This window comes from Equus asinus, chromosome 17, assembly GCF_041296235.1.
Source record: "Equus asinus isolate D_3611 breed Donkey chromosome 17, EquAss-T2T_v2, whole genome shotgun sequence".
NCBI classification, from domain to species: domain Eukaryota; kingdom Metazoa; phylum Chordata; class Mammalia; order Perissodactyla; family Equidae; genus Equus; species Equus asinus.
Window position 1 is genome coordinate 15684124 of NC_091806.1, and position 23613 is coordinate 15707736.

At 33.8% G+C, this 23613-nt stretch overlaps 1 protein-coding gene and 1 pseudogene across 1 annotated transcript; both read right to left on the reverse strand.

The window, feature by feature from the left end:
• Positions 1-3087: 3087 nt before the first annotated feature.
• LOC139040916 (olfactory receptor 5D13-like) lies at positions 3088-7194 on the reverse strand. The gene is made up of 2 exons (XM_070488623.1): positions 7189-7194; positions 3088-4158 (listed from the first exon to the last, which is right to left on the reverse strand). Exons 1-2 carry the CDS (start codon positions 7192-7194, stop codon positions 3088-3090), a joined length of 1077 nt encoding a protein of 358 aa, XP_070344724.1.
• A 6399-nt stretch (positions 7195-13593) lies between these two features.
• On the reverse strand, positions 13594-15866 carry LOC139040917 (olfactory receptor 5D13-like; annotated as a pseudogene).
• Positions 15867-23613: the final 7747 nt, after the last annotated feature.

Sequence of the window (23613 nt, forward strand, 5' to 3'; positions counted from 1 at the left end):
GCCTTAGTCAGAAAGTTGATGATTCTTGCTAAATATAACTTAATAAAGATAGCAAGAAATGCCATTTTTGCAACTGTCAAGAAATTTTGGAGGAAACATAGACATGTCCTTGAGGAATAAACAGATTTTATACTGAATGAATCAAATTAAAACTCATTAGCCTGGATTTGTATAATATGTCCATGAGCTATAAACAGGTCTGGAAACTATACTCCATGATCACATTGTTTTATGTCTAACTAACTGACTTTGGGGACACAGGCCTTGGAGCATCCTGACAAAATTTATTTTTATGAGCTAAAAACAAAATAATTAGAGGAAACTTCCTCTTCTGCAATTTAGAATATAATTTCTTCTAAACCATTAACATGTGGATCTTTATGTCTCAAAAATAATTTACCTCTGTATAAAGGCTATAATTCTTAAAATCATGAAAAAATTATAGTCACATCTATCCAATGACTCCAACATAATTATAGTCGATATGATGTGCTTTTTAGTATATTTTGCTTAAGTGTTGGCACATGTTTTTTTATAGAAACACATTTAACATGACGCTGTACAAATTTTTACTTTCAATAATTTGGGCTTATTGTTTGTTATATCCTAAATATGCATTCCTTTAGCTGGGAGTTGGGGGGGGGGGGTAAGGTATTTATCCCTATCTAGGCTGTAGATCCACTGTATTCTTCAGTTCAGCCATAGGGGTTAACGTGCTGATATTTTAAATCCAGCTATGTGATTCCTACATGTACTCCTCTAGGACACAAATCAGGAAATAAAGAAAGTAATGTTAAATATTGATCTGTCTTGGCATAGGCCTTCAAGGAAAAACAGTCACATTTATACCTACTACAGCCAAAATTTTAAAAGAAGAGCAGCATATGAATCCATTGGCAGAAAAAAATTAACCTGTAAGCATCACTTAACACAACCATTAGTGAACTAAGATATTATCTAACATACATTTTTGCCTTACATTTGTGTAAGTTAACTGCTCATTCAAGAGTATTTACCAAAGTAAAACAACATCCTGTTCTAAAAGGATTTTGCAACTATTCACTCTTTTTTGCTTTTGTTTTATTTTCTACTAAGAGACAGAAAACTAAAGTGCAAAAATTAAAAGTTACATAACTTCAAAATCAATATTTAAGAATAAGATATTCTAGTTTTTAGCTTAGAGTCCTTAATGAATATATCAAATGTTCCATGATGCATGCTCAAACTTTCTAAATCTTTTTTCTCTTCTTAAAGACGTTTATTAAACTACACACACACACACAGGTTTTTATAGTATCTGATAGGAACAGTTACTTATATCCCCTTGTTGACAAACATTTAAAAATTAAAGTAAATCCTTTGTTACTACTGTGATACACTATGAGTATTGAGAATGTTGTTGTATATCCCCTAAAGAGTAGTCACACAAGACATGATTTGATGTAAAGCATTCTGGTAAAGAAATTCAACTTCCATATGGAAATAAATCTCTTAATCATGACAGAAACAAGTAACATTTAATGGGTTAAATTAGAACAACAACATGTGGATATCGCTCTATTCTTTGCTTGTAAACCTTAATCATGATTACTAAGACACAAGTAGAAAAGGCAAGCTCTTATATTTAATCTCGACCAGTCTTTTCGCTTAAAGTAACCCAATGACCCATCAATTATTAGAAAACTTTGCTAAAACGTGTCTCAGTCATGAGTTATCTGTTATCTGCCATAGAGTTATCTGGCATTATCAAGAAATAATGTGTTTCTTGAGGTAAATGTTTTAATCAATCTTTGGTAAAGTTTGAACCAAACTTTACATTTCTCCCTACACCCCTAACCACTGACTTGCAATTTTACTGTTCTATAAGAGGTAGATAACTTTCTCACACTTTGACTTTGGGCTTATCCATGTGTTTTGCTTTGATTCATAAAATAACAGCAGGTGATACCCTAACAGGAGTTTGAATTACGCTTTTGTGTTTGGGCATACATTATTGTGACTCAGCATTCAACATAGACCATTAGCCAAATGGTCCAACAAGGATGGCCTACAAACAGGTCTGTAGATTGAAGTTCATCTGATTAGCTCAGTCTTGACACTAAAGTGACCCAGTTGGTATCAGCTGAGCTAGCTTAATCAAGTCGCTGATTCAAAAGGATTGTTATTATTACATCCCACTGGAGTTCACGATTGTTTGCAAAAAGCAATTTTTGTCAATTTCAGTGATTTTGTCAATAAATCACTGGTGCCTGAATAAGATGTATGCATTGTATTATCAACATCCTGGTTGCTGTATTGTACTGTCATGGGGGAACCTGGGTAAAAGACATTGGGATCTCTCTATATTACTTACTACAAACAACTTAAAATAAATCTAAAATTATGTCAATAAAATTTCCAATAAATACATAAATGATATACAACTACTTTGACATAAATGTAAAAACTAGAGTGATGGGTACATATTTCCAAAATGTGTACCATTTTCTTGTGCTACTACATAGAAAGAAAATATTGTATATTTCGTTATACTACCAATTATAATTTAACTAAACCATATTCTGGAGTGTGCCAAACTTAAACACAACACCAAGGGGCTGGTCCAGGAACTTTTTAAGGGACATATATTTCCTATTTATTTTTGCTTGTCTGTGAATCTTCCGATGCTAAAGTGGTTTGTATGGAATTAAATATATATTTTTTTAGATATTTATGGTTTTATGTTGAACAGCTCTTAATGTACTACTTTTATATTAAGAAATAAACTTCCTCCTTGCAAGATATAACACTTCAGATCAACTCAAAAATTCCACATGACTTCTATTGAACACAAATTTGTCCTGGGCAATCACACAGTCATGTATGCTAACACAGAGACTTTTGCGTTTCAATTTCTGAATCAAAAACTTAGTTTAAGTAGTCTAAGTTTTTATCCCTAACATTATTTGTAACATTAAAATTATTCACTAAACATTAGAGTGAATGGATATTGAACTGCCAGTTAAAAGGTTACCATATTCATGTACTGCTTTGCTATTGGACAATTCTTACCAGACTCTCAAAAAGAAATAATGGATATTTCTATCTTTATATTTTATCACAGAACAATCTAATATTGATTAACTTCTTGAGTGTATCTTTCACATCTTTGTTTCTGAGGCTGTAGATCAGTGGGTTCAGCATGGGGATGACCACTGTGTAAAAGACGGATGCTACCTTGACCATGAGCCATGAACTTTTGGAGTTAGGAACACAGTAGAGAAAAAGGATGCTCCCATGGAAAATGGTAATGGTGGTTAAGTGGGAGGCACATGTGGAGAAGGCTTTGTGGCGTCCCCTAGTTGAAGGCATCTTCATGACAGTAATAAAAATGAAAACATACGAAGTAAGAATGATCATCAGACTGCATATTTCATTGAACGTGGCAGACACAAACATGATCTTCTGGTTAATGTATGTATCTGAGCAGGAAACAGCAACAATGGCACCATGCTCACAGCCAAAATTATTTATGAAGTTATTCCCACAAAAGGATAAGGTCAACAAAAAACATGTGAATATTAAAGAACAGGCTATACCCCAAGAGTATGATGCGCCCACCAACAAGGAACAAAGCTTCTGAGACATTACAACTGTGTAGACAAGAGGATTACAAACTGCTACAAATCGGTCATATGCCATCGCTGCCAACATGAACATTTCTGTCACGACAAATATGCCTGCAAAGAACAACTGCATGATGCATCCTGTGAAGGAGATGGTTCTGTCTTTCACAACCAAGTTTTCTAAGAGTTTAGGTGTAACTACTGTAGAGTAACAGAAATCAACAAAGGATAAGTGGCTGAGAAAAAAGTACATGGGGGTATGGAGTTTGGGATTGATCTTGATAATCACAATCATGCCCAGGTTCCCCACCACTGTGATTGTGTAGATGGTCAGGAATACCAAGAACAGGGGCAACTGGAGTTCTGGATATTCTGAGAAGCCCAAAAGAACAAAGGTGACTCTGCCACTCTGGTTTTCTTCGTTCCTGTGGACAAAATATGAAAGTTTATCCACAGAAGTAAGAACCAAAATTTGAAATAAGTAAAAGAATAGAAGCACTGAGAAGTTCGATGGGTCTCTATTAAGAGTGTTGCTGAAAATGCTACACTTCCACTGTTATATTATTTCAAAAGTTAGTCTTCACTTATGTGATGATTACATAGTAAATAATAATTTTGTGTAAGTGGAATAATCAAAAACAAAGTTGAGACAGGAAGGATGAAAAACAGAGTAGACATCGTTATGTTTCAAATAATAAAATTCGATTTCCTCATAGACAGCTAATGCCAGTCATGAGGGGTAGATCAACTCTGCTGAATCTCAGCTTAGTAAAACTAATTGTATTAGAGGAAATACCTATCATGAGTTTCTACAGTTTCTTCTTTCTCACCTCTTAAGCTGTGAGATAATTAACTTATATGTTAAAAAAATTTTGAAATGCTAACATTCCTACAAAATGATCAATTTAATAGCTTCTTTGTTGTTCTGTGTTCTTTCCAGTGCCCTTCTGACTCCTAGTAACACAGTAGTCTCGGGACGTTCTGGAGCTGTGCTGTAGATGTGTTATAATCTTTTCACTTGTGTAGAACCAATTTTGAAAATGTTTAAATATTATTGATTGCATATTACATTATGCATCAGGAGGCATTCACAATGAAATGTATACTGTGTCTTCAGTGATAACAGTTGAAACAATATTGAACAAAAAGCTCTTCATTTTCCAATGTAGCAAATTTTTTAAGTTGGGTAAGTGACAAACAATAAGAACTATGAAGTACTTGAAAATGCATATAAATTTCAGAGTGCAGGAAAAATTAAATTTAAAGCTTTTCCAAGGATCAGTGTCAGGATAGAGAACTACCTCAACATGGCACCATAGTATTTCTTGAATATTACTTGATGTCAGTAGGTATTTCCTCAGGAGTAAAATGAGCATAGTAATAGTATAAAATTTAAGTCACTAGAAAGGAAATAGGTACTTTGATAACGAATTGAAATGCTATATGATATGACATCATCCACAGCAGATATTTAGCTTTCTTGTTTATTGGATTTATGAGTAATTGGTATGACATCAAAAACCTTATTCGGTTATGCAAATCAGGCCAAGCATGTACAAGTGTCAACAGGTGGGGACACTTTGGAATAGAATGTAGAATTTTTTCCCTACAGAACCCACACAATGGAAATACTATAGGATTTCTTTGGGTACTTCATCTACGATGCATAATAAATGTTCCCCATTCTCCTACAGGTTTTTTCACCACAATAGAATATTCTCAGATCCCCACATTCTTCTGCCTGTAGGAAAGATATCTTCCAAAACCCAACTCCACGACAGATACTTCCTCTGTAAAAATCCTTCATAAGGTCTTAGCTGTGGAAAAATGGAGTATGGCAATTTTTCCCAGCCACATTCCTTCAATTTAAAATACTTTATGCAACATCGAAGGAACAATTTTCCATGATTACTTTAACCTAACTGCCAATGACATTTAAGATTTCAAATACTTTTTATTAGTTAACACATGAAGTTTACATAATTCAGCCTGGCTTTTCCAAAAATTCTTGTATCTATAAATTCAATCTCATTATCACTTAAATTCTTTTTTAGTCATGATGAATTTATCAAGCTCTGTTATGTAACACATGCTCATTTACTTATAGTTTATTTTCCCATTTTATCCTCACTCTTATAATGTTTTATTTTGCCACCTACCATTATTGGCATAGCTCACTGTTTCTTCTCTTTTGTATACATACAAACAATATTTATATCTCACAATTACCACGTGCTATATCCTATCATTCACAAATGTGATAGCTTTGTCACTTTCTTCCTCAGAGATCATAGGAAGTGTGAAGACAAGGCCCGTTTTTTATTATTCTCTTTTGCCAAAATGTTTATTTCGTTGCCGAGTACATTGTGGCCACCCAATGAGAAAACCAGGATGAATATCATTTGAAAGAAAGGAATTAGAATGTGATAATGTAAACCCTCTCCTAGTCAAACTAAGTGGATTTGTGGGCTCTTTGTTCTACGCATGTGTTTGTGTACTGCAAAGATCACTAAAACTCCATATTTACCTTTAAAGTAAAAGAAAAGAGACTGAATCGACTCACCTAAATACAAAAGCACTTGAATGAGTCATTTACTGAAGAATTCTTTGTTAAGATTAATGAACTCCAGGAGTGCTCCTGCTTGATATTTAATTAAGGGAAATAGATTTGAAAACACTAGTAGGAGTCCAGAGAATATTTCATTAAATACTTCCTATAAGTTACTTTTTTCCCCCAACCTATTAGGAAAACTCAGAGATACCAAAGATAAGATCACATCTGAAAACAGAATTCTAACACCAAACTGTGTTACAAATATATGAATCAAGACCTCAGGGACATGGAGCCTAGAGAATACCACTGAAGTATTGTTTGAAGCCTGCAATTCAAGTAATTAGATGTAACACTGTCCCATATGATATCTTCGCTTTATATTTTGTTCCTAAAGCCCTCCTGGGGGCATTTGTATTATCAACTTTACTCAATTAATCTTAAGAAAAATAAATAACCCTGTATATGTCTTTAACTTTACAGGGACATAAAAAACAGAAATGTACAAAGGGAGAAAGCATCTATAAGACAATAGCTAGGAGAGTGACTATTAATTCATATTGATTTATTTTTCTATTTTCTCATAAAGGTATATTTATGTTCCTATGTTTCTAAATATAGAGCTGCCTAAACAATGTCACATTTTTATTTTTTCTTTGTTAATTAGTAATGTGTTATAAACCATTTTCTATTTACACTCTCAGTTTTACTAAAAGAAAACAATTTGTGTTGGCCTTTTAAGTGTAAGTACAGAGGCCTCAAATGTTCATATTTACTATTGAACCTGAAAAACAATTGGGGATTATACATTTCCTAAATATACGAGTTTATGAAAAGGATGATATATTCACTGATTTTGGTAACTCTATCCATCATGCCTTTAAAGACACAAATTAAATTTACCAGTGACTTGATGCAGTAGAGGATTATTTCTTACTAAAGCAAGATAAAGCATGCATTTCTGAACATTGACAACTCTGTTCCTTGTAGTAGTATTATAGGGGCTGAGGTTTCTTCCAACTTGTAGCTTACCATCATTATGGGGCTTCTGAAGTTATGTTTCTCTTTTGTAAGTGAATAAGAGGCAATCATGGAACAACTCTGTGAGTACAGCTTTAGAAAAGATCAATCTCATTGAAGCTGACCTCACATACCACAGAGGGGAATCAAGGTCAAGAGATAGTCAAAAGTCTCAGAAACACTAAACCTGAGGAAGTACAGATACAAAGTGATATGGAGGGCTGGACTGGTAACATAGCAGTTAAGTGTGCACATTCTGCTTCAGTGGTCCAGGGTTTGCTGGTTCAGATCCTGGGCACAGACCTAGGCACCACTTATCAAGCCATGCTGTGGCAGGCATTCCACCTATAAAATAGAGGAAGATGGCCATGGATGTTAGCTCAGGGCAATCTTCCTCAGCAAAAAGAAGAGGATTAGCAGAGGATGTTAGCTCAGGGCTGACCTTCCTCAAAAAGAAAAAAAGTGATATGGATCTGTACTCATCAAGGATATTGGTCTGTACTTTTCTTGTAGTGTCTTTGTCTAGCTTTGATATGAAGGTAATGCTGGGCTCACAAAATTAATTTAGAACTTTTCCCTCTACTTTTGGAAGAATTTAAGAAGGATTGATGTTAACGCTTCTTTAAATGTTTGTAGAATCCTCAACAAAAGACTAGTAAATTGAACCAAACAACATATTAAAGGGATTATATAATATGACCTAGTGAGATTTTTTCCAGGAATACAAGTGTGGTCCAACATAAGACAACCAATCAGTGCAATATACAACGTGAATAGAACAGAGGAATAAAACAACATGGTCAGTTCAATCAAAACAGGAAAAGCATGTGACAAATTGAAACACTCTCCCATGATAAAAACACTCAGAAAACTATGACTAGTAGGGAACTTTCTCAACCTAATAAAGGCTATTATGAAACTAATAAAGGCCACTTATTAAAAATCCACAGGCAGTATAACAAATGATTAAAGACACCATGTGTGGACCTATACACGGTTCATCAGACCATGTTGTGGCGGTGTCCCACATGCAAAATAGAGAAAGATTGGCAAAGATGGTAGCTCAGGGCCTATCTTCCTCACCAAAAAAAAAAAGAAGTATAAGCAAGAAAATAAGAAATAAGTGAATTGGACTTCACAAAATTTAAACGATTTGTGCGTCAAAAAACATTGTCAATAAGGTCAATAAAAAGCCTACAGAATAGGATAAAAGATTTACTAATCATATATCTGATACTAGCCTAATATCCAGAATATGTATAGGACTCTTACAACCCACCAATAAAAAGTCAAACAAGGGGGCCGGCCCCATGGCAGAGTGATTAAGTTCATTAGCTCTGCTTTGGTGGCACAGGGTTTCACTGGTTCAGATCCCGGGCACTGATGTGGCACTGTTCATCAAGCCATGCTGATGTGGCGTCACACATCACACAACCAGAGGCACTCACAACTAGAATTGGGACTCTGGGGAGAAGAAGAAGGAAAAACAAATGAAGAAGATTGGCAACAGATGTTAGCTCAGGTGCCGATCTTAAAAGAAAAAAGGTCAAACAAGATATAAAACAAGATTTATAAATGTCTAATGAGCACATGAAAAGACACTCAATATCTTTAGATTTTAGGAAATTGGAAATCAATACCATAATGAGATATCACTTCACACCCACTGGGCGGACTCTAATTAAAAACTGTATATATATATACAGTAGCAAGTGTTGGCAAGGTTTTGGAGCAACTGAAACTGTCATACATTATTAGTGGGAATATAAAATGACTCAGACACTCTGGAAATCAGTTTGGTGATTCCTCATATAAACAAATATAGAATTACTATCGACCAAATGCATAGTAAAAATATTTGCCTTCCACAAAGAGAAGTTGCCCTTTGCCCTCAGTTTCTGGGAGGTAATCTATGTCTTACCTGACAAAAATGTCTGTTTAGGGAGGGTGGCTGGCCACACCTGATATCAAGGTGGGGCTGACCATATTACACAATCTTCAAGTAGGGATTGCCCATACCAGAAAGATTAACTATGAGATTTAGTGTGGAGGCTTTTAGATATGGAGTATCAGTCAACCTGGAGGCTGAGACCAACATTTGGACAATCAATCAATTAATCAAGCCTCTGTAATAGAGTCCTAATAAAAACTGAACACTGAGGTTTGTGTGGATTTCCCTGGTTGGGAATAACTCATGTGTATTGTACAATGTTAATTCTGGGATGATAACATGTCCTGAGGGCAATGGAAGTTTCCTTTTTGGACCCCTCCTAGACTCTGTCCAATACATTTATACCTTTGAGTTATTTGTCTGTGTCCTTATCTTGTGATGAACCATAACTGTGAGTATAGTTCTCTGTAAGATGTTTGAAATTTCTGGGAAATTAGGGTACCTAAATGCGTTTTTGGGAATTCCTCAGACTTGTAATTTGTGCCAGAATTGAGTGCTGGATTATATGATGTGACCTCAAACCTTACAGTCTGGCTAACTCCACGGTACCAGCAATTCCACTCCTAGGTATATACAAAACAGAATTGACAACAGGCACTCAAGCAAATACTTACACATGAATGTTCTTATCAGCATTATTCACAACCGCCAAAAGGTGAAACAACACAAATGTCCTTCAATAAATAGATGGACACACTAAATGTGGTGTGTATATATGTATGATGGAATATTACTTAGTGATAAAAAGGAATAAAGTACTGATACATTTTATAATGTGAATGAACCTTGAAAACAGTGTGCTAAATGAAAGAGGTCAGACACAAAGGTCACATACTGCATGCTTCCCTTTGTATGAAATGTATAATATGGGTAAATACATAGAGATAGAAAGCAGATTTCTCATTATTAGGACCAAGGAGGAGGGGGAAATGGGGAAAAACTGTTTAATGGGTATGATTATTTTTTGAGATGGTGAAAATATTTTGGAACTAAGTAGAGGTGTGGGTGTACAATACGGTGAACCTTTTAGTGTCAATGAATTTTTACTTGAAAAAGATTAATATTATATTATGAGAATTTCACTTCAATAGAAGAGAAACCAGTTATGAAAAGGAAATAAGATTTGATTCTATTTTTTATCTCAGTCTCTGCAGCAGTTGATTCAAATTTTTCAAAGGTAAAAATCCTGTTATTCGCCTAACTAAAATTCTATTGCTTCAGTCTTCCATATTATCAATAATTCATTATCCAGAAAGAAGGAAGTAAATAAGTTTTTCTTGTTCTAATACTCTATCCTTTCTGTTCCAGTTTGCTGAAAATTTTTATCATGAATAGTTGCTTAATTTTATTAACTATTTTTCACATCTTTTGAGGCGACTATATGTTATATTTTATTTTGTTAATGTGGTGAATCACATTGATGGACTAGTAATGATATAGCAAGCTTGCATTCCTGGATTAAACCTCTCCTGAATATGATTTATTATCCATTGCATATATCAATGAATTGATTTGATATTTTAAGCACTTGTCCATATATATTTATGATATATTGTTCTGGAACTTACCTATCTAGTGATGCAGGTATCATAAAATGAACTGGAAAATGTTGCTTGCTTATTCTATTGTTGGTGTAAATTTATGTAAGATTGGAATTAAACCTCTCTAATGTGCCATATACATTAGGGATAAGGCTATAATTTTTGTAAGGTATTCATGAAATTTTGTTGATACCAGTAGGGAAATAAACATCAAATATAACCAGAAAATCACTCATACATGTTGCTTCTCTGAGACCCACAAGGTCAGAACTATTTTCATACTCTTTCTATTGGGCTTTATCCTTGTGCTTAGAATGCAACTTTTTTCATCAACAAGACAGTCTTTGAGCTTGAATGAACTATGAATCTAAGCAGCAATATTCAGGAAAGAAAGAGCCTTGATGTAGGAGCTCCACAATCCCTTCCCCTAACTGCCCGTCTGAATTTCCTTATTTCTCTTTCAGAGTCAATCTTTTTCTAAGAAGATAAAGAGTAAGGAAGATCAGTTATGCAGTACAAATGTCACCTAACACCCCTGGAATCCTCATATCATAAAAAAATTGTCCAGCATTGCAAATTTCCTGAAGTTTTATTACAAAACATTATATGAAAAGTAATATTTACATAATATGGTCTACATTCAACTTACAACATTTTCTCCATTAAGTGACTATTAATTCTGTACATTCTTCCTTTAATCTTGTGAATACCTTCACCAAAAATCTTGACACAGCTCCTCAGAAATGAAACAAAGGAACTGCACCTATCCAAAGCACTATTAAGAATATAAAGTAAGAAGAGTATAATTCATATATAGAAATGAAGAGCCCATCTAAAAGTGCACAGATTAAAATTATAACTTTGAAATGCTTGGAGAATATCTGCATTATATTTGTGTAAGTAAATGTCCATTTAAAAGCATTTTCCAGAATAACTAAAATCTATTCTAAAGGAACTTACAGCTATTCAGATGTTTTTCTTTATAATTTGTTTTATTTTCTCCTTAGGATCTTAAATCCAAAGACCTATAGCATATGTCAAATACAGCTCACCCTATACTGTGTTCACATCCTTTAAATACATGTTTTCTGTCATTAAAATATTTTTATTAACATACACACAGCCTATCAAACTACTTGTTGACTGGAGCACTTAGTTGAGTGTGTATGACATCTGGCTGACAGAGAGTTAAAAGTTAAATAAATCACATAACTCTATACATTATATATCTTGAATTGTTGAATATATTGTTACATATTGTTCCACAATCAAATAAATAGGTTAGGTTACAAAGTTTGACATCAATCTTCATTAAAATGGAAATTAGAATTTTTTATTTGCAGATAAAAAGTCCATGATTTGGGTGAAGTCAATAACATGATTCACAGTCTGCAGTTGGACTGAAACCATGATAACTTGGAAATTTACCAAAATTTTGTCTATCCTGTGAGACATCAACCATGATCAGCCATGGAAAAGTCTGTCAAGCTACAACAGTTATTTTTATTTATTTATTTATTTTCAAAAAAAGATTCACTCTGAGCTAACATCTGTTACCAATCTTCCTTTTTTCTTCTTCTCCCCACCAGAACCTCAGTACATAGTTGTATATTCTACTTGTAGGTCCTTTTGGTTCTTATATATGAGTCACCACCACAGCATGGCTACTGACAGACAAGTGATGTGGTTCCATGCAAAGGAACTGAATCCAGGCCACCAAAGTGGAGCAATTATATTTATCTGAAATACAACAAGAACAGTTTCCATTAAACAAAATTGACCATAAACTTTAGGTATATTGAAGTGTTAGGCCCAAATCTTCATTGTATTCTGTATCCATGCTCATTGTCATGTAGCTTTTCAGTTCTACAAGGCAGATACAATTTCTTAACCATTGACTTTGTGCTCAGCTATATGATTTGCATTGGCTAATAGAATGTTAACAAACATAATACACATAGGAGCTTGAATCGGCTTTTGTTATAGCGCATTCTGTCTTCTGACTCAGTCATTGACAATCCAAGAAGATACTCTAACTAGCCCAATGGTATGCAGAGCAGAGCTATTGAATCACCAAGCAGATCCATAGACTAGAGATGATTTTGCTAGTTATGCAAGACTATATCAGGTTAATGAAGATGCTCTAGCTGATATTAACAGGGCTGCTCCAATAAATCCCCCAATAAAAAGCAAAAATTGCTTAATGTTACATGTCACCGAATTTTATATTCCTTATTATGCATCAACAGCTATATTATACACAACTCAAGATTGGCATGAATGACAATTTTAGATTTAGCAATAGCTACTTCTGAAGTGTGCAGTTTTTAATTTTAATTTTTGATGTTTTATATACAAATAGCAAATTAAATTTATATTAACAAACATAATTTAAGCAAACAAGATTCTGGAATTTGTTGGGGGCAGAGGTATGACTTCTTTGCACTTAAATTGTACCAATGCTTCCTGTGTGGAATTAAATAAATATTTGTTTTAAATTTAGAGTCTGAGTGCTGAATAACTCCTAGTTTACTATATTGCACTTGATGTATTCTCCCTGATAACAAGCTGTAAATATTTACAGTAACTCTATAAACCCATTCTGTGATGACAAAAAAAGAATGAAAGATTCACTGGGCAAACGGTAATGTGTACTAACTCAGAAATCTTTGCATGACAAACTCTGTGAGCAGATTCTTCATTTAAGTGGCCTCAACCTTAATTAGTGTGTTATTTATTATTTTATAGCTAATTTGCTAAAGTTTAAATTTAACAGACGCTAAATAATCTGTCAACTAGGGAGTTACATTGAACGCTGCTTTGCTTTATGAAAAAAAGGAATTTGAAGTATTAAAAATGCTAAAAGTCTTGGGCAATCCTCCACAATACTGTTTAAAATGAAAAAGTAAATCTTACCATCTTACATTAATGACATAACAATTTGCTGTTGATTGACTTCCTGACTGTCTCCTTCACATCTTTGTTCCTGAGGCTGTAGATCAGTGAGTCCAGCACGGGGATGACCACTGTGTAAAACACAGAGGCTAACTTGACCATGAGCCATGAACTTTTGGAGTCAGGAACACAGTAGAGAAATAGGATGGTCCCATGGAAAATGGTAATGGCTGTCAGTGGGAGGCACATGTGGAGAAGGCTTTGTGGCACCCCTCAGTTGAAGACAATTTCATGACAGTGATAAAACTAAAAAAATAGGAAGTAAGAATGATCATCAGGCTGTTTGTTTCATTGAATGTGGCAGAGACTAAAATGATTTTCTGGCTAATGTAGGGGTCAGAGCAAGACAGAGAGACATTGGCGGCATGCTCACAAAGTTATTTATTGTATTATTCCCTACAAAGGATAATTCCAATAGAAAGTAGGTAAGTGTCAGGGAACAGACTGCACCGCAAGAGTATGATACAGCCACCAAATGGAACAAAGCTTCTGGGACATTACAAATGTGTAGAGAAGACGGTTACAAACTGCCACAAATCGGTCATATGCCATCACTGCCAACACGAATGGTTCTGTCACCACAAATATGCATGCAAACAATAGTATGATGCATCCTGTGAAGGAGATGGTTCTGTCTTCCACGACCAAGTTTTCTAGTAGTTTAGGTGTAACTACAGTAGAATAACAGAAATCAACAAAGGATAAGTGGCTGAGAAAAAAGTACATGGGGGTGTGGAGTTTGGGATTGATCTTGATAATCACAATCATGCCCAGGTTCCCCAGCACAGTGACTGTGTAGATGGTTAAGAATAACAGGAACAGAGGCACCTGGAGTCCTGGAGATTCTCAGAATCCCAAGAGAATCAAAGTGACTTCAGCACTCTGGTTTTCTTCATTCCTGTGGACAAAATAGGGAAGTCAATTCAGAGAAATGAGAAGCTAATTTTGGATGAGGGAGGTTAAAATGAGGAAATGTTGAGAGACTTTGTGATTATCTATAAATAGTGCTGTGGAAAACTCTTTGTTTCAACTGTTACATTATTTAAGAGCTAGAATTTAATAATACCACAGTTTTAGAGTGAGTATGAAATCTGTGAAAATGGAATACAAAAGAAGGCGGTTGAGAGAAGAAGGACAAAAATAGAGTTGACCCTGTTACATTTCAAGTGATCAAATTCAGTATCCTCAGAGGCTGTTAGCATAATGAGAAAGACCAGTCTAGCTTTTTGCATAAATCTGAGTTTAGTTAAAATCCTCATCTTGGGAAAAATATACATGATGTTTCTATGATTTCTTCCCTGACAACTTGTTTAACTATGAGACCTTAGAACTCAAAAGAAAATTAATGAGCCAGTAAAATGGTCGAGTTACAATATTTTTATTTACTATTGTGCTATAACTATTTCTAAATTTCTCTTTCCAGTAGCTTTCTTACACTCAGTAATACACTTCTTTTCCCGTATTTAAAATATTTCCTTCAGAAGATTAATGCATTTGATCAACCACATTTACCTAATTGTTGCAAATTATAAAAATCTGTTACCCTTCCTTGGTGTATTGTAACATCAAGTATTTAGAGAGATTTGTGGTAGAAATAAAATTAACTGTAATATGTCCAGACCATTTTTATTATGCTGGAGACTTTTCTACAACATCATTATCAGATGGTCATTTTAGTGTACTTCAAAACCTCCAATTATGGGCCATTGCTTCCTGAGGTATTACAGTGTGGTTTTTATTTGGTTAAGGACCTTCTTTCATCAAATTGCTTTCAATAGACATAAAGATAATCCTTCCAATGCCCTGTTTTCTTAATTTCTGGATCTCTCCCAATAAGTTTACCTACACTTGAATCACTCCTCATTGACCATCGTCATAGTCTCAACTATGCATCTATCAATGATTATACGACCTCAAAAATGCCAATTTCATCCACATCTGTAACATAGTATGTATTGTACTTATATTTTATCATTTACCTTTTTAACATTGTGTGTTCACAGTAAAATAAAAGTCATGAAAGCTAGGATGGGGCACTAGAAGAGAGTAAGTACTCAATAACACATTGAATAAATGAGTATATGAATACATGAATGAGTGAACTTTAGGTATATAATATACATGTACTGGATAAAAGCTTATAATAATACTAAAGAAGTTAGACTTACCTATAGAGTCAGCACCACACTGTGAACTCACAATGCGCTGAGACACGTCTTGAGTCCTGCAAAACAGGTAGCCATAGTGAAACCCCATGGGACCTAAGCTTACTGAATTAGCATAAAATAAGGATATTTACAGGGGGGAAATAGGCTGAATTATTTTTTTAAATGTCCTGTGTTCCTCCAAAATGGCTCAACTGCTTTTGTCTCCCTTTATAATCCATTATTCTCAAAGCCACTTCCTGACTGCTTACTGAAACCTAAAATGGCACTAGGCATAAAAGCAAGGCCATTCTACGTAGAATTATGTAAAAATTCTGTCTTATTAGGAGCTGAAGTTAAGAGGCTATAGTTTTCCTTTGGTTGTTCTGACTTTATCCTCCAAGACCGTTTGCAGCACTTAAAGCTTCCCTGCATAAATATAAAGATATCATTGACATATCCCTGCTCTTTTTCTTCTTCAATTGCTCCTTAAATTCCCTTGATTCAATACTTGTGATTTAATCTTATACCACATTTATTATTATTTCCTGAAAGTATTTTTCAATTTTACATAAAACTCATTGAGTGCAAATTCCATAACAGAACATATTCCTTCCAAAATCTATACTCGTCTCCTATGGCTGTTATAACAAAGTCTCAGCAGCCCCGGATTGAAAGGGAATGCAAAGCCATCAAAGAGAAATAAAATTTTGATATATATTCAGCTCATTATTACCCATACATCTTTTCCACACAGGTAGCTTTTCACTCCACCTCCTGCACTCTGTATTTGTACCAAGAGACTTAGGGTAAAGTTCACAGTCCCCCATTTAGCCCCAGGAATCATCAACTATGTTGAGCTGGCTGAGAGCAGAAGGTGCTGGGCGCACTCTTTCCCTCCTTTCTGATGCCTACCATCATGACTGTCTCACTGCATATCCACTGTGTATTCAGCAGTATAACAGGCATTTAGAAACCACGATATTGTAAAATATGGTCCTTATCCTCAATTTTTTTTCTTATGAGTATTATTCCAGAGAACAATGCATATAGTTACCAATGATACGTTGCTACCAATAATTCTTGTTTGTTATTGAAGGCAAAGTTTGTGTGTATAAAGAGAGGAAAAGAATATTGTAATCAAGAAAAACTGGAAATATTTCCTAGTGTTGTAAGTCAGTGAATAATAATAAATGTGGTGAAAGATAAGAAATCAGATCTTCTAGTTGGCTGAACTAAGTAGGTATCATGGCAGTTAGAGTTACACAGATGTTTGCCTCCTGCAAAGATTATTGGAACACATTATTTTCCTTTTAAAGTTAAATAAAATAAGGATTGAATCAACTCACTTGAGTGCAGAAGAATTTGACTTATTCATTTAGTGAAGCTTCTTTGCTAAGATTAATGGATTCCAAGCAAGTTCCTGTTCAGAATTCAGCTTTTTTAAAAAAATATAGTAACAAACCTGAAAAAGTAGTGACAGGAATCTACAACATATTGCAATAGCTATTCCAGGGAAATGACTTTTTCCTTTAACCTGTCAAAAATAAATTCAGAGATGACAGAGAGAAAAGCAGATCAAAAAGATAAATCCTAACACCAAATGGTGTCACATGTATATGCGACCAAGACCTTAGGGACGTTAATCCTGGAGAACATCACTGAAGTCTTGCCCCGGAGGCCACAAACAGAGCAATTAGATGAGGTAATGCCCCATGTGATATTTTGTTCACATATAATTTCTTCTAAAGATTGGGGAATGATTTCATTGTGAAATTTAATCCATTGATCTTTTAAAAATGTTGAAGCAGACACTATATTTTTGTCTTTCAATACTTGTAAAATATAGAAATGTACCCAAAAAATCAGTTATTGGGCAACAATCCAGAGATAACTAATCTCAATCTTTGTTGTATTTCTGGTTTTCCCTTTCTATATAGATATACATTTATCAGTGTGTATCTGGATATAAAATTACTCAATAAGCATTATATTATAGGTACATTGATTATTATCTTTTCTTTTCTTTTATATAGTACTTTGAGTTTCATTTTCTATGAAAACCATTGATTTTCTTAAAATAATACAGTCTGCATTACTCTTCCAAATTTGTGCACGTTATTCAATTCTTACATTAATTATTGAAATTGTGAAAAGCTCATACTCTACTTTTCAATTATAATCTAGGTATGTATATAAGATTATATAAATTATATAAATAAAACTAAATGTTTATTATTTAGGTATATAAGATTATATAAATTATATAAATAAAATTATATGTTTATTATTTAAGAAGCTGCCATATCTTAACAAATAAACATCTCAATCTCAGTGACTTGACTTAAAAGAACAGGTCAGTGAACTTTTTCTGTAAAGAGTCACATAGTAAGTACTTTAGATTTTGTGAGTTATATAGTTTTAACCCCAACTGTTCAATTCTGCATGTTGTAGCATGGATGCAGCCATAAGCAATACTTAAATCAATAGGTCTTGCTTTTCTCAAATAAAATTTTATTTATAAAAAGGCAGTGAACAAGGTTTGGTTTGTGGGACATAATTTGTCGACTCATGCAATAAAAATTTATTTCTTGATTGTGCAAGGTCCAAAGTTATTTCGAGATCAGTAGGCAGATGTCCTCTGAGTAGCGATACAGGACCTAGCCTCCTTCCAAATTGTGACTTATAATAGTCTGATTATTATAATGAAATTACAATATAGTGGGAGAAACAACAATTTACTTTAAAGGATACCGCACTTTTCTGCATTGTCACTATGCATAAAGCTTTTTTCTTTGTTTAGTTTTTACTTTACGATTTGTTGAGCTGAGCACATTAGGGGTACTCTCCACAAGTGGGGATAACTGAATAATGTCCACGATTTTTTCTGATTGGTAAAATCATAAAAAGATTTTGAATTTTGGGCTGAACTGTAATGTTAACATAGGATTGCAGGGACAGGAAAGAAAAACAAAAGAATCTTTAAGCAGATAAGACAGTCTGGGCCAAGGTGGGAATTTGGATGTTCATGTTCCTATCAATTAGAAGTAGAGTTTATGCAGGTAGCAGTAAGAGAGAAGATTTGAGGATCAGAGGAGCCGAATTGTGTACAAAATTGCAATTGGGATCTGTGTAGGTTGTTCAACCTGGTAATAAGGTTCAATGCCAATAGGAAAAAGATGGAATAACGAATAGGTTGTGGTTGTAAAAAGGTATAGGCGTTGTGAACGAAGTTGATTCAGTTCTAATATTATAATCATGACATTCAATTTGGATGCATTAATACATTATGTAGACGGAGGTAGCTCCCATTTTCATTTTAGTTTGGAAGGGAGCATTATGTTCTTGACAGCTTGTCATTGCCGGTAAGCTAATAGTTCCCAATAACTATTAATAATTTTATAGGTACCCTGTGATGTCAAGTGATTAACAGTGAGATGTATATATTGGAATTAGAGCATTTAATAAACCAACCAAGGGTCTGAAGATGTCTGGAACATAGAAGAAAAACAAAAAGAGATCCTGACTAATGTCTTCAAATATTTCAAGACTAAAATGTGAATGAAAGGCTGTCCTTGTTTCCTGTGTCTTCAAGAGAATTAATTCCATTAATTCAAAAACCACAAGAACACCAATTTCAGAACGAAAAAAGGATTTTCTTTCCGTAATGTCCAAAAACAGAATAGTATAAAAACCTCTCAGTCTCCCTGGGTTGCTGAATTGACAAATAGCATATAAGAAGGGACTATAAAGATATGCAGATTAATGTGAGTAAAAGGAAGGGGGTGGCTCTTTGGGAAGAATGTCAAAAAAACAATAAAACCCCACAATGTGTCTCTACTTTTGGCATGTTCTGTGACTAATCCTTATATTGGTACGGAGCTCTCACTAAGATCACTTCATATTTGGTGTTCTCAAAATACTCTATTGTTTTCAAATCATTTTTTATGCTTCTCAAATGCTGGAACTTACACATATCTAACAAGTTGGTTTAATTGCCCATGCAATAGAAGTATCTAATAGTAATTGAATAGCACACTCTAACTTTCCTAACCAATAAGGATTTGCTTCAATACAAGATTTATTAATTCTTGCCTATAAGTGAGGAGACAAGTCTTGTAAGCAGATAAGTAATGCATACTATAAGAAAGAAGAAATTCAATTCAGAATAGCCAAAAAAATCTAGTATGATATATAGATAGTTATATATAGAGATAGAGATATTTGATATAAGTATAGAGATATATATAGAGAGACATAGATATAGTTATAGACAAAGATATAGATACCTTTGAGAATGGAAAGTGTAAAGTGTATGCCCATGGCTAGCACTCTGTGTCTACGGTAAGTTTCAATTAATGTGATTACAGGCAATTTTATCCATCTTTCTGATCTAAGCCGGGTCTCCAGTCCGGCATATATTTCAGAAAAGATCAAAGAGTTAGGGTGAACTCGATAATGGATGTCTTAAATCTCAGTCCAGTATTATTTTATTTTTTATTACAAAAGAAGCATTTAAAAAAAAAAGAGTTTATCCCAGTTTGACATAATGAGAAATATTTGTCTTAATTCCCCCAACATTGTCAATTCAATTTTCATCTATTTGTGGTCTCATTCTCAACCAAATTACATAGTAATGGGTAGAATTTTTTCATAAGGTCCAGTAGTACAAAATCCCTCTGCAAATAGTAGGAGAGGGTATGAATTTGTCTGTCCATTACAACTGATACAAACAGAAATATCCACTAGATGGCAGGATGATATCATAATTTAAATCAAGACACTAAAATCTCAGTATATTAGTTGCTTTAAGAGAAAAACAGAGAAAGAAATAAAAAACAAGAAGTTCATAGTCTGAATATACCTTGAAGATCGTTGATTGCACACTCTCTTCCATTAAGGGATAAGGAAATACATGTTCAAAGATGGTAAATTACCTGACTACATTCCAGAATCAACTCACCCATTATTTTTATCTTGCTTTCCAATTTATTAATTTTGAAGTAGGATTACTGTGTTGGCTCTTGGTCACTTACACAATCACATAGTTTTGGGAATAAAGAGCATTAACAGTTCAATTCATTTATAATAAGTAAATACACAAATAAAAAGGGGATTAATAATATATACAGATATTGGTATGAACATAAAAATCCTTATGAAAATGCAAATCTTCCTATAAGGAACGGGTAAATAAAACAAATTAAATGATGAAAAATCTTTTATTTATTTATATACACACATGAGTATCATATCTCCATACACGTATGTATGCACGTATATGATGTAAAATATCATATATATGACATAAAATATTACAGAACTAAAATACAGCACGTTGATTATATTAATAGATTTAATAACAAAGTTGAATCCATCATTGTGATTTGCACATGAAATACTCCTAATAAAAGTGATTCAGTAAAGGTAAAATTAAAGAATAAGTTAGTGATTTCTAAATTAATTTTACGGTTGTCACAGAAAATATTCTGAATAATTTGAAATTTGTTGTGGCTTGATTTATAATCCAGCACATGACCAACTGCAGTAAATTTTCTATGTGCACTGAAACACATGTGTATATTGTTTTTGTTGGGAATCATAATCTATAAAAGTTAACTACGTCAAACGTGTATGTCACTTAGAACTTCTATATCCTTAGACATTTCATTGCTTGTTTAGTTATCAACTGAAAAAGTATGTAAAGTTTCCAACCATGATAAAGGATGCATCTATTTCTTATTATAGCTCTGCATTTCTTCTCTAAGAATTTGGAAGATCTGTCTTGAGCACCTGGACACATGAATTTTAATATCTTCTAAGTAGGTAGACCTCTAAATTATGATAAAATAATCCTCTTTATCTTTAGTAATTTTATTTCACTTAAAACCTACTAAGTCTTATATTATTATAACTGCATGAGCTTTCTTTAGAGGCACTTTGCTTTGTGTATATTTTTACAGTATCTTAAGTAGATGAACACATGCATGACTTACTACCCAGAAATTTACTCAGGTCTAAAACCCACAGAAATATTTATTTATGTTGACCAAATAATATAGCGAGATTCTTTGTAATACTACTATTCATAATACCTGAAAGTAAAAAACAAAAACAAAAAACTTAGAAAGTCATCAACATCTTTACGTATAAAATTTGGGCTATATTCATACAATGAATGCTATACAGCAAAGAGAATAAAGAAATTTGTAAACATGATGAATAGGGGCTGGCCTGGTGGTGCAGTGGTTAAGTTCGCACGTTCCTCTTCAGCGGCCCAGGGTTTGCCGGTTTGGATCCTAGGTGCAGACATGGCACCACTTGGCACGCCATGTGGTAGGCGTCCTGCATGTAAAAAAGTAGAGGAAGATGAGCTCGGATGTTAGCTCACGGCCAGGCTTCCTCAGCAAAAAGAGGAGGACTGGCAGTACTTAGCTCAGGGCTATCTTCCTTAAAAAAAGAAAAGAAAGAAATATGATGAATAAATGTTATAAGTATAATGCTGATCAAAAGAAGTGGATACAAAAAAGTGTATTCTGTATAGTTTTGTTTATATAAAATTATAAACAGGTAAAATATTGGGGTTACAAATTTAAATAGTAGTTTCGTTTGAGAGAGAGAAGGAGGATAAATAAAGGGACCAAAAGTGCTTCTGAGCTCTGTTAACGCCCCGCTTGCTGATCTCTAGCTGGTCACAGAGCTGTGCTTGTTTGTAAAAAACTTGTAGTGATATTTATGCACTTTTCTGTATGCATACTAAAACTAAAAATATGTATATTAAAAATTCAATAAAGATATTAGACAAGGGCAAATAAAAACAAATAAGACGTCAAAATCATGATATGTGACAAAGGAGCATGCAGACCATAAAACTTTAAATGTATTTAAAACAACCACTATATTACAAACACTAGATTCCACAGTGAAGTTGTATATACAAAGACAAAGCAACAATTTTCATAAACCAGTAACTATAGGAGATTAGAGGAGGAATAAACAACTCTCAATTGAAGACAAAAGAAAAACAACATTCAGTAACAAAGGCTATAATCCCAAACAACACAATCACATATATATCACAGGACTCCGGTAATGGCAAATGCGATTTCTTTCGATTGCAATTGAGCTGTCATAAAAATTTACGATACTTTAACTCATGAGTAAAACCACAATAAATCCAACAAAAATGATGAAAATGTAAAGAGTATTCCTTGAACACTAGTAAATGCAAGTATAAATTTTAAAAAGTTTATCAAACAATGACATTCCACATGAAAATCTAAAAGCATGCCATTAGAAAATACCAGAGAGTAATATAGTCCACAACTGCAAAATTAGTATATGAGATATATTTAAGGCAATTATTAGAAGAAATTTTATGGTATTGCATATTGATATCATAAAATGAGAGCAAATAAAACATTCCACTCCAAAGGCCTAGAAAAATGCCTAAGATAATAACAACATCTAAAATTTAATGTTCCTACCCATCCTCCCAAAAGCCATTCAGATGAGGGAAAAGCAAATAAATAATCCACACTTTTTGCATCACTGTGAAAAAGACAGCCCTGTAAAATAGAAGTTGCCTATAAGTAGAGAAATATTTATCAGAAGTGAAGAGAAGTACCGCTGAACCTCAAAGTATCATAATTCTATGTGTGTACAGGGAAGAAGTCTGAAGAAGCAGGAATATAGCAATCTTAAACTGGAAATCTTACAAGCCTCACAAAACCCTCAACTTAGTTCACAAAGTTAACAAAAAGTCTGTAACCATACTATCCTCCTATATGGGGCTTGGGGGACGTAAAATAAGAGTCAAAACATTGTAACCAATGAAAATATCCCC